Genomic DNA, 13,404 nt, shown 5'->3' with positions numbered 1-13,404 from the left:
AGAACTATTCCAGATAAAAAAAAAAATGGGAGGGGGAAATCATGCGTCCCGTATCTATACATACGTTTTTTGTGTACAAAAGGGAGGAGCTTAGAAGAAAACAGAAATAGAAAAGCGAATATATATTTCCCATTTTTCATTTACTTTTTTCACAACCCCTACACTTATCGCTCCAGCGTATATATATATATATATATATATATATATATATATATATATATATACACGCATGTATACATCGATAACTCGCTCATACATTACAAGAGATTTTCTTTTCTTTCTTTTTTTATTTTTCTTTCCTTCTCATTTTCTTTCATTCTTTGTTTACTGCTTCTGCAACAACGAAGCATGATCAGTCACAAACCTTGCCACTCGGGTAAACCACTCATGAAGACCTGGATGAAAGAGAGAGATACTGCCTCCATCAGCGGCACTCAGGGAACTCAAGAAGCGCACCACCTCAATTGTTACTGCACAACGTGGAAGAAGAGACTGCACACAACGTTCCATGAGATCATCATCCGTTAATGCACGAGGAACTACAACACGAATAAGTGCTTCAATAAACCCAATCACAAGTTTCGATTTTGCATCATCCACTACTGGTACTTCACCACATGTTCCATCAGCTGTCCCAATTTCAGTAGGAGCAGGAAAACCATCAGCTGGAGCAGCAATTGTAGTAATAATAGCAGTACCACCAGCAGGAGCAGAAACACCCTGTCGTGTAGCTGGAAAGTTACCAGTATTTGTATTTAGAGAAATATTAACCTGTAATTCCGATGATGCTTGGGTACGAGTTGTCTTCTTATTAACAGTTGATATAGGTGTTTTGGAGTTTAATACAGCAATGGCTTCATTCAATTGTTGGGAAAGTACAACTCCTACAGGTACTTCTTCTTCCCCACCATCGGCTGCTACTACTGTTGACATCATTGATGAACCTTGCATAAGCTGTAATGTCTGTAGGGCATTTGTTTGTATTGCCTGTACTTCGTAAAGTGGAAGTTCAAACACCACACACCGTGTCTCACTCCAAGGAGAAGAGGTTGAAATGGTATCACCAGCCCCTTTGATGTCTGAAATAGTGGTATTATTTCCAGTCGAACGTAGATTTTTCTTACTTTGATTATGTTGACTCTTTTCATTAAATCGTGGGGGACGCGTTACATTCGGATCATTCACAGGTGAGACAAATAAGACAAATGTCAGCATCTCTGTTGTAGCATTTGTACTATTACTATTACTATGCATAATATTGGCGGCAGCTGAAGGTGGAACACCACGTTTTCGCTTATCTCCTCCTCCTCCTCCTCCATTTGAAGACACTTGTCTTCCAACTACATTCTTTGTGATCTTATGCATATCAGACATAAAAGACTGACAAACTACAGTGTTTGCCTTGGGTACATTTAACTCTGTAAGTGTATTAGGGTTAAATAATGGAGGTAAACTATCCATAACAATAGGTGGTAGTAATGACATGGTTGCCCCTAAAGGATCTGTTACTATAGTTGTAACCCCACGCTGTGTACGACTGCTCTCAAAAATTCTACCCTGTCCTTGTCCTTGTTGTTGTTGTTGTTGTTGTTGTTGTTGTTGTCCTTGTGGTGTTGATAGTTGTTGTTGCGATTGCTGCTGTTGTTGCCGCACATACATTTCTCTTGTAGTTTCATTGTACCAAAGATAACAAAAACTGAGGGGGGCGGTTCGTGTTTGCAGAAACGCACGAACTTGACGTAGAGCTGTTTCAAGATCAAGTGATTCTCCTGGTGGAAAGACACACTGTAGTGATCTATCCCGGTGCAAAGCAGCAAAGGCGGCAACAATAATAGGTAGTGTGACAAAATTCTTCACATTTGACTTTTCCTTTTCATCGCGGCTTCGCCCAGCCACACGACGTACATCTGGTGTTGTTGGTCTAGACAGCACTGGAACTTCTCGACTCGTTATGGCTTTTTCCGTGATATTTCCTAAACTACGTTGGGTGTATTGAATAGCGGCGAGAATACTCTCTGTGAAGAGGACATCGGTAGTCATGTTAATTGGATCATCTCCATAGAGTGAGAATACACGTGTTCCACTAAAGACATGGAAATTCATATCTAGTACAAGTTTTGCCAGAACACTACAAGTTGCGGCTATCATCACAGGAAAAGATCGACCCGTTCGTGAGAATAATACCGCCAGGTATAATAGTGCAGAACGCAAAATATCATAATTATGGGTTCCAATTGTAACGACGTCTTGTATAACCGATAGAAGAAGTTTTACAGGTTCTTGTCTGGGAATATCTAATGTAGATATGAAAGATTCGGCAGTTTGTGCTTCAGAGATATCTTGTACAAAAAACGGGATTTCATTCTCATCTTCACTTGATGATTTTGTTTCTTCCGTCAGTAATGTTGGTGTCAGGAGGCATAATACCTGTGCAAGCATAAAACGACTCTCAATAGCTGGAGTAGGATGGGCAGAATTGTCATACTGTAAAGTAAGTACAAAAATAGCATGACGAAGTATACTTTCAGCGAGATCCAGTTTTCCTAAATGTATATATTCATCCGCAAGTAAATTTAATGCACGATGTAGAAATATAGCATCAATATTCCACGCAATTTGAGGTCGTGGTAGTCCTTTACTTACACTAGGAATAATATTTAATAACTGTTGTGTTTCATGCTCTTGCCTTATCTCTAATGGTGGGACACAACCTGGTAAAAGACCATGCACCTCACAGTACTCACGTAAAGCCACTACTGCTGTCTCTAAAAGAGCTACATCACTACATTTTTTCTCTTCTTCTTCTTCTTCTTGTTTTTCTTTTCCTTGTTGTTGCTGTTGATTTACTTTACCTCGTCCAAGTTCCTTTTCAAGAGAGTGTTTTGCCACAATAGTCCATGCATACAACATATCAATACGATGATCACATCGAAGGGAATATGCAACCCGTTGAAGGGCGTTAAGTGTTTTAGCAGATTGCATAGCAGATCCCACACGGGCCGCAATTGCAGCACTGTAAAGTGAAAACACACGTCCCGTGTAGGGATCTCCACATTGATCACAGAGATTAAGTGCACTTTGTATAACTTCCCGTGCCGCGGCATACTCCCGTATACGTACATGATTTAACACCATTAATTGATACACATCACACCAAAATGTATGCATTGTAACAGACCATAAAAATGATGGTATACCAGATGTACAACGTCCTTGTATACTGTTAATGACACGATCATTAAATGCCGTTACCAGCGATTGTAGAAGTGTTAACGCCTTTGCACACTCCCCACGTGCTGTAAAGATCTTCGCCAGAAGAAGCTCAGATACAGAACGTATATACATCTCCTCTACTTCACGAGATCGCCTTGTTGTCGGTACATCTTCCTTTACTACAACCGTACTCTTATCCCGGAGTGGCGATTTCTTGTGACCAGTACTACTACTATTACTATTATTCGCATCCCCAGCCACTGCCCCACCACCAGAGCGTACCTGCAATCGTGTTAACAAAGTCTGTAAGATTTGCTCCGCAGCATTTAACGCCTCTACACACGCTGAATGTGTAAAACTATGAAGTGGCATTCGCTGCGAACTACGCGATCGTCCACCACGTCGTTCTGCTCCTCCGCCTGTTGTGTTTGTTGTTGTATTTGAAAGAGGCATTGCATAGGCAGACCAGACATAGGCCGCTTCCCGTATCCCAATAGCGACAAGCGATTCCGCCACCGCAAGTTCTACTCGCTGCGAGAGAAGAAAACCGTACGATGTGGCCACCGCCTCTTGTAAACCACCAGTAATAGTGAGAGCAGAGGCATTAGACGGCGCCGTAGTTGCATCTCCCCCACTTGTGCATACACACTGTGATACGAAGGTTTGAATACTTGATACATTTCCTGGGACTACGGGTAATTCACTATTATCGTATAAAGATTCATAGGGTTCCTGCTGTGATGCTTGTGATGGTTGCGAGTCTGGCTGTAAATCTATTGTTCGCAGGGTATTTCCTTGTACAGTATCGGTGCGTTTGCCACTTTTTCCACTTTTTACCACATCTCCAGCATTTACAATGGCATGTACACCACTAAGTGCTGTGGCATCTAGTGCACTACAGGGAATACGGTTCCCCATACAAACGTCCCGAAGTATTTTCATAGATGATCGATGATTTCCACAGTGAGAAGCCGCAATTGCTTGAATTAATCGTGCCTCTACTGTGAGAGCTACATGACGTGTGTGTATGCGTGCAAGATACTCTGTGAGTGAGGCGATCATTGCGGCATATAATGGAAACTTAAACTTGAGGAGTTCCCACGCAAGAAAGAGTGTGTGATGCACAATCTGAGGCATCAATGTCATTAATGTTTCACCAAGGTGTGGAAGTACAATAAGATCTTCTAATACAAATCCACCAAAGTCACGTAAGTGTTGTGGAAAGTTACTTGTACCACCTTGTTTAAAAAATCGTTCTACTACCCATGCAGATATTAAATACGCATCCACAGCTCGTTTTTGTTGTTCACGGTATGTATACATAGCAAGAGAACTAAGTGAAAGAACGGCAAGCAAAACACGTGGAAATCCAATAACGACAAAATCAAACTCTTTCCACGCCTCTGGTGGTCGTTGAAGAGATCCTGGTATCTCCAGTGCGGCATCTACAGCCTCCAACCAACACCGCTCAGACTCTGTACGTTGTCGGTGTAATAGATAAATACGTCCAAGTTCATATAATTGTTCTGCAAGAAGTCCAAATAAACGTCCTTGTCGCAACTGTGTAATAACATTTTCGTAACTTCTAATAACATCCCGTACAGTTACACGACGTATAGTAGTAGAATTTTTACATGCTGTTTGTTGCCATGCGTGATTTGTTTCACCACTCGCTAGAGAAGAGGTATCCCACTCCACGACCGAACCATTACCGGTATTTGGAGAAGCCGTTTGAGTTGTATGTTTTAATGGCATTAACATACGATTTAATCGCTGTAACACACGTCTATACGTATCGGTTGTTGTATACCGTTCCCACAATCGTTGAGCATTCTGCATAAGAACCCTATACACAGGTTCATTTCTACGAAGAGAAGTGTATTCACTCAGCAGTGTCTCACTTATTGGCATTCCAGCAGTGGATTGCAAACATAACACAAAAGGAAGTAGTTCAGAGGCAAAAAATCCACCCGTTAGACGATGTATTTCCAGAGCAAGTTCAATAGATGCACGTTGTCGGCTAAATTGCATATATTGCAGGATAAACATTAAATATTCAATAATACGTTCAGCTGGTAATGCAGAACCGAGACGTCGCGCGACCACCGCCGCTGCATCTGCAGTATCTGTACGAATAGGATCCGGCACAGACTTTTTCAACCTTGTACCTTTTCCTTCGCCCTTCTTTTTCTTTTTCTTAGAATCCAATTGTGCTTCTCTTTGTTCTCTTTCGTGCTGCATCAAACTTATCACCTGTTCCACTTCCTTCAGATGTGATACCAAGGATGGAAGTACCGTAGTTTGTGCGGAGAGTAGTTGTTGCCATGCACGCCAACACTGTTGCTGCACCTCTGCCCGTTCTGCTTCTTCTCTTTTACACAATTCACGTACTCGCCATGTCATGGACTGCGCTAAACGTCTACTCGCAATAAGTGCCATGTGTGCAAGACGGGATTCTTCATATTGCCCTGCTGCAGAGATGTAGACATGCAAAGAAGGGATTCGACCTTGAAAGGGTAGTTGTTCCTCAAGTAGTACATCACGTCCAATCTTTACAGCGGCTGGTTGTAGGAACTCTACATCACGTCGATTGTCTGCAAAGCCATTCCATAGTAAAAATAACATTTCGTGTAGTGCATGTGCAAGTGGAATTACACGAGGTCCCCATTCACGTAATTTATCTGCTATAATCATTGTCGTTTGTATACCATCACCACCTTGTATAGAGAGATTACTAGATTCTGTCGATGCTTGAAGACTTGGACGTGCTGATGGTAAAGGATCAGCAACAAGAACAACACGAGGAGTAATACCACCCCCATCACCCATAGTATCAGTATTATTAGTATTATTACTATTGATATTGATATTGTTAATATTATTACTAATCTGATTACAGAGAAGCATCAGTTTTTCATCTGATAGCATCTGTGCGGGTGGATCTTCACAGACAAATGCACGTAAACCATCTATAACCTGTGTAATAGCCATAAATGCTCGAGATGGAAAACAACAACGATTAAAGAGTATCGCAGCACGTGCACCATGTTGAACAAGACCTTCTTCTTCCTGTTTCTGAATTTTCAATCCTTCTTCTCGTGCCGCTGCTGCTGCTGCCGCCTCTTCTTCTCGTGTCTTTATTCGTTTTCCCGCACGTGCCATGGATGTTCCCATACCAGCGCCTGTCGTACCTGAAGCAGCATTAGCATTAGTATTATTATTAGTGTTCATAATTCCACTCTGTTCATTCTCTTGCATTTGCCGCCGCATGCGCTCTAGTGATATCTGCGCACAGGTTGCAATATAAACATGCAGTTGTGCCTGATAAGGGGCATTAAATTGCATAATACGACCACGCAACCAACGTAAAGCACAACGTCGACGCATTCGTGCCACACCACGTGTGAGTTGTCTTAACATTTGTTGTTCTGCTAATGTCCATTCTCGTCCATCCACACCTGTGAATACACGTGGGCGTCGTACTTCCACTATCGTTTCATTTCCTTTCATATCTGCACGTTTGGATTGTCGTCGTCCAATTTTATTTGATGTATTTTCCTGCTGTATTGTTTTCCTCTGCGTTTGTGCGAGTTCCACTAACATGTATCCCTCCCGTTGTAGCCACTCCAGCATAGCATCTATCACTATTTCTTGAAATTCCTGTACACTTTTATGCAGTTTCTGAATCGTTTCTAACGCCTCTGTGGCTACACGCCGGGCGGTGGGAATATCTCCTTGTCGTAACAAATACTCCACAATATAAACAGCATTCTTTGCGTAAAGTGGATCATCTGCCGCCTGCTGCAATCGATCTACAGCCGTTTGCACAGATTTACTTGCCAGTCCACGCGCCACATCAGACATCCACGTAGGAACCCCCATAAGACTTAAAGTTGTACTTGGTACGGCTTCAACATCTATAGATTTCTCTCTTCGAGCACTATGGGGCCGTGAATTCGACATTGTTCCACCACTTGGCACCGTAAAGAGTATTTCCCCTAATAATGTGAGGTATTCGATAGGCATACAATCATCCAACACGGTATCGGCCACGGCATATGCACTTGCAGGAAAAAAAGGTGTGGTGCCATCATTTCCAACAGCTGCAGCCGCAGTTGTGGATGCCCCTTTAGAGGAACGATTGGGGTTTGCTCCTGGCGTACGTGTAGTGCTAGCATTCTGAGAAGCAGCATTAGCATTTGTATTATTATTATTATTATTATTATTATTATTATTATTATTATTATTATTATTGGGTACTGCAGTTGTCATAGTGGTGGGTAAAACATCTACAGTACCAGGACCAAGTCCTAAAGTGCGTTGTACTTCTTTTGCATTTTGACGAATATTACTCATATATCGAAGTTGACGGGTATTTGGATGTGTGTATACATGATTCCACACATGTGAAAATACAGAAATGAGTAAATCGTACCATCCCTGAATACATGTTGGAAACACTGTCAGTGTACTCGTCTCCGCATTACATGAGCCTGAACCTGAAGCAGTAGCAGTAGTAGGAATTGAAAAAAATAGGGAATTTAAATCTGCAGTGGATCCAGAAGAAGACATTTTTCGTATGGTCTTAAGTAAAGCATCAAGTGTGCGAACAGCTAGTAATTGTGTATGTGCATCATTCCAAACAGATGCGGGTTGTCGTTTAAATGCCCCACACAATGTGGCTAATGGCTGTAGTACATATGGAGAGTAATTCGCATCTGTCAGAGATGGGAGTAACGCATTAAATAATTCAAAAGCACATTGTAACATTAACGGATAATCCTTCACACGATCAGCAAGTTCAATAGCAAATTGAATGCGATATGCACTTCGTAAATGCCACATTTGCATACGTGCCAGTCCATAACGCTCTTTAAATGGAACTTCCATTAGTTCACCCATATCAGCAAGAGGCATAATACCAGTTATATCAAAATTATGATACGGACAACGACGCATCTCCACCGTGGACATCCAAAGTAATGCCGATACAAGTGTACGTAACAAAAGCGGAGATGAGACAGCCAACATCTCTTCATTAGGACGCACAGCTAAGAAAACAGAAGGATCTATTCCACTATTACCATCACTGTTTGTTATCTCCGTAGACGTCCTTGTAGTAATAGTAGTAGTAGTATTAGGAGGAGGAGGAGGTGATGGAGAAGGAGAATGAGAATGCATAGGACTACTCGTAGCCATTGTAGATTTTGTCATCATACCTGTGGCTGTATTATGGGGATCATTCTCATTTCCAGTTCGTCTTGCTTCTACTGTTTGCACTTCACTATTATTATTATTATTATTATTATTATTATTGCTTGCAAATGCGGCATAAAGTACATCCTTCGCACTTTCCGTCATACTCATAAAACCTAACTTTCCACTCACTGTAACGGCATAACACCAAATCATAAGATTCGAATACGCGGTATCTTCTTCTCGTTGTTGTTGTTGATGATTATGTTGAAGTGCACTCGGTGGTCTATTCTGAGCTTGCAAACTTCGACTTTCATACCGATGCAATAATCGAAATGCCTCTTCCATCATCTCTCGCTGCGCTTTCACTTGTGTTTGATGCGATGCCAAACAAACAAGTACAAGTGCATGCAGTAACACATCCCCTTCACTACGTGCCCATGCTAACATGCGTCCCTTCTCATCCTCATTACTATGTGCGGAACTTGCGGCTGCGGTGGGCTCTGCTTGCAATAGTGATTCCAGTACATTTAATTCCTTTGCGGTTGGGGAACCGTACACACGTGATTTGGCGTGTCGCTCCATCACTAACTTTACATCCGCCCGATGTCGCTCCACTGCGGCGCAGTGTTGTCGGTGAATAGCGTGATGCCAACGTAACTCCAACATGCAGTGCGTGAGTGCTGTGCGGGTGTCTAATACCTCCTGTTCATGTCGTAGTCGTCGAAGTACCTCAACCGTCATTTGTTGTTCTTTTTGTTGTTCCTTTTGTTGATATTGATATTGATATGGTTGTTGAGATGGAAATTGTTCCTTTATAGGACTATCGGCACCAGTTCGTCGTGTTGGGGTGTGAGATGGACGTGGATGCTGCGCAAGACATCCAAGCGCCATACGAATAGCCGCAATAGCCGTACGAGCACGTTCACAGGTCTTGCGTAATAAGTGAATAGTATCCATGTTGTGTGAAGGATTGTTGTTGTTTTTGGGTTTACCTGTTTTATTATTATTATTGTCGTTGTTGCTTTTGGTATTAGTTTCACTAGTTGACACTTCCGCCTCCACCTCCTTTGCGTAAGTGAGAACAAGTTGACCAATCCCAACAGCATCAGTTATCCCACTATTCACTTTTGCCTCCAGGCAGGTACAAATCACATTGTGATATACATCCAATAACTCTTGTTTTTCTTCTTGTTGTTGCCAATCATCCACTGCCTTTTCAGACGATGTACTTTTTCTAAACGAAGATTCAGAATCGGATGAAATTGCAGTAGAAAGTTGTGCGAAACAAGTATTCACACGTTCTTGTAGGAATGTAGTGGTCTCCTCTAGCAAATTTTGATAAAACATCGTCAAACTACTAGAAATTGCCGTTGTACTACCAAGCATCATATTATAATGTGGTGATTGTGTTTGTGAGGAGGCCATACTAAAAGTTTTGGTATCATTTTTCGTTGTTTGAAGGTTACCCGAAACAGTAGCGGCATTCGGTCCGGCGTAGAGTTTTAATAATTTTTTTAATTCCTCCGTGATGGGTTTTAAGTCGCCAATGTGTTCTTTCGCCGTTTCTGTGGTTGTTTTTGTTGTAGTTGTGGTTGCTGGCGCTGGTAATCCTGTTCCCACACCTGCCCGTCGCATACGTTGCAGTAACGCTAATGTAAGAGACACCAGTTCTAATAAACGCATCTGTGCGGCTTTCTTTGATACTGTGATTCCTGGTTGTTGTTGTTGTTGTTGTTGTTGCTGTGATTGTTGTGGTTGTACAGCTTTTTTATTTCCAATACCTCCACCCTTTGTTGTAGTGGTTGGTGCTACTACTGCTGTTGCAGTTTTTGTATCATGTTTTCCTTCCTCTTCTTCAATATGACATCCCTGCAGAGAGGCAATACTACATGTACAAAGTCTACCGTATAAGTGGGCATTCTTTCCATCATACAAGACACGATGGAGAAGTAATGTCATTAATAAACTTTCCTCATTCAACATATTTATATGTTGAGCTTGAGAAAAAGTAGTCTTTTCTCCATCACATGTAATTTGCACCGGTGCTTTAAGAGGCGCAAGTGTGTATAAAAGACTCTCTAATGTAATGCTCTTCAAGAAGGCCGGATCTTCTATTGCAGAGATGATGGGCTGAAATACCTGTTGCACACGATTACCACGTCGAGCAGGGGAATTCCTTTTACCTCCAGAAGCCGTATTATTTAAATTGGACATACCTTGTTGTTCTTGTTCCTGTTGTTGTTGTTGTTGTTGTTGTTGGGGTAATAATACATCGAATTCCTCAAAGTCCTCTGGTATTCCTTGTTCTCTAACGGAGGGATTTGTCTGCAGATAGGTAAACACCGCACGATGTGTGAGAAACTCTAGTGCTTCAATCGCCCACACTCGAAATGGTTTCACCGCAGATGCCACAGATCGTGGCAATGTACGTTTTCTTATTTGTCCATCATCTGTGGTTTGAGAGGGTAGAGAAAACATTGGTGCGGTGGTAAAAGATAGTAAAAACCGCACTAATGTTCCAAACGCACGTTTTGCCACAAGTTCTCTGTTTAACAATTGTGCCTGTTCTAGCTGTTCTTGCAGTTGCTGCTGCTGCTGTTGTTGTTGTTGTTGTTTTGTGCCTTCCTTTCCCTTTTTATTGCGACCCGGCAATGTACTTTTCTCTGCTGTGGTGGTTAAATCTGCAGGGGAATCTAGGAAGCGGGGTTTAGACGTTTTTGGTAATTCCACCTTTAACAATACTTGCCAAGCGGCGTTTAGCATCTCCAGTCCACTTTGTGGTACATTCCCTATTGTAGGTAATGCATGTTGTTGTTCGTGTGATCCCAACCCTGATGTTCTATCTGTCATTCCCTTGGTTGTTCCTGTTCCTGTTGTATTTGTATTTGTAGTGACTGTTATTTCTGTATTTACTGTCATACCCGTTGTTTGTTGATTTGTACTGTTTACATACCACGTATACCGCACCACCGCCAATATAGCGTGATCGAGTGCACTTAACATCACTTCCTGACTTGCCGCTGTTGGTGGAACGGGATCTAAGTACTCGAGTTCTACTAATTCCCGCACTTTTCGCCAAACCCGCTGGGCTACGGTTAATGCCTCAATAAATAACTCCTGCTCTTCATAGCAACTCATAATGAGATCATACAAGCGGAGACGCCAGGGGAGATACCGCACGGTGGCTAGTTTAAGTGTAGCAGATTCGCAGAGATCGACACAGAGGGCTAAGGCGCGTACAATGTGGGGAAGTACCGCACGTACATCGCCGCGGCCCACACGTCGAAGTAAACACAGACACAATTCATACACAGCAATAGTGCCATTAAAGAGAATGTAATAACTCTCATCGGCATCTACGCGGGCCACTGTACCCAGTCGTGTGGTGAGACTATCCATATCGATCACAACCCGCCGTATGGTGTGATCTAGATAGGAGGATGGGGTATATGGACTATCAATAATATCAACATGTGTCTGTAGAGGTATGATATCTTCCACCTCCCGCTCTCTATCGCTTACACTACACTGCAGAAGAAGATAGATTTGACACGTACGACGCAATATATCATATTGGGCTACAAGACGCCAAGCACGTAATAACGCAGCTACCACCTGTGGTGAATTGGAAACAGTACTACAAGCCGCATTTGCCATAGTACTACCAGCATTCAATAGACGACCCTCACCCTGTTGTTGTTGTTGTTGTAGTGGTGGTGGTGGTGATTGTGGTTGTGTTTGTTGTTGAAGTGAAAAGAAATTTTGAGGTTTTTCATTCTTTTCCGCTTCTCGTGCAGTCTCCGCTCGGCTGGCGGCCTCCCGCAGTGTCAATCGCACATCCCGCTCAATTGCATCTAAACACAACTCCAATGCCTCTTCATACATACCTTTGGATATTAAGAACTCCGCCGCGGCAATACACTCCTCTGCAAAGACAACAGCCACATCCAACTCTAATGGCTGTTCGCGGCGTATTGGAACCCCCGCCGGTCCACTCGTCGTCGCATTCATTGAGTGCAGAGATGTAGAGAAGTGTGAATTAGACATCATTGGCATTCCAGAAACACTTGTGTTTGCTGTTGTTGCGGCTGCTGCTTTTGTTGTTGTTGCATTTGTTGTGGCCGTTGTTCCTTTTCCACTTCCCTTTACACCTTTACGTGATCGATCTGCACCAGCACTCGTTACTGGAGATCCAGTCGCTGTCGTCGCAGTATTATTCATAGTACTGCCTGTATTCGCCATCGCAATACCAACAGGAGCGGTAGAAGAAGAAGGACCAAGAGACGAAGAACCCACAGCAATCGCACAACGACGTACATCCGTGATAAGTTGACGCAGTCGATGACGCCAACGTTGAATCTCAACATGTTCCATAGTTGTGAATTGAAGTCCTGCAAAGCGTCGTAGTTCAGATCGGAGATTTCTCCGAGATTCATCTAAAAGGGACATGTTGCTAAGTCCAACTACGGTATTGCTGCTTGATTTTACAAGAATCCGAGAGAAGTAAACACCATAAATGAAGAGACGTTGAAAAATAGAAAAAAGAAAGGAGAGAAAACTGTAAAACACTAGGCAGGAGAAACAAATAATTCATACATTCTCTGTATTACATATATATATATATATATATATATCTCCACATAGACATGTAAATAAAAACCTGAGATATCATTTCCGACACCAAACATCTTAAAGTACAAAAACAATAGAAAGGGGGAAAAAAAAAATAAAGGTGAACTCGTTCTCCCTACAATTCAGTCCATACCATTTGATTAAAAAAACAACGTTTAATGATACGTGGAAACGATGAAAGAAGACCACAACAATAATCAAGTACATTCAAAAATAGTAAAAGAGGAAATGAAAAATACAAAGTTTCACACATTTAATTAATGACATCAAGCTCCCCCTCAAAAAAAAAAAAGAAAATCAAGAAAATCAGAAAAAAAAAAGAGTATCAATAAACCCCATTGTTTTAAAGTATCCCTTCAA

The 13,404-nt window shown here is 42.1% G+C and overlaps 1 protein-coding gene across 1 annotated transcript; it reads right to left on the bottom strand.

Annotated features, from left to right (window-relative positions):
* Positions 1-324: 324 nt before the first annotated feature.
* On the bottom strand, positions 325-12,861 carry LSM04_004472 (Cilia- and flagella-associated protein 54; the record flags this gene model as incomplete). The annotated part of the gene is made up of 1 exon (XM_067338676.1): positions 325-12,861. The coding sequence occupies one exon, from the start codon at positions 12,859-12,861 to the stop codon at positions 325-327; it is 12,537 nt and encodes a 4,178-aa protein (XP_067188676.1).
* Between the last annotated feature and the right edge of the window lie 543 nt (positions 12,862-13,404).

Source organism: Trypanosoma melophagium (assembly GCF_022059095.1).
Source record: "Trypanosoma melophagium isolate St. Kilda chromosome Unknown ctg35segment0, whole genome shotgun sequence".
In the NCBI taxonomy this organism is placed as follows: domain Eukaryota; phylum Euglenozoa; class Kinetoplastea; order Trypanosomatida; family Trypanosomatidae; genus Trypanosoma; species Trypanosoma melophagium.
This window is presented reverse-complemented; position numbering and strand designations above follow the sequence as displayed.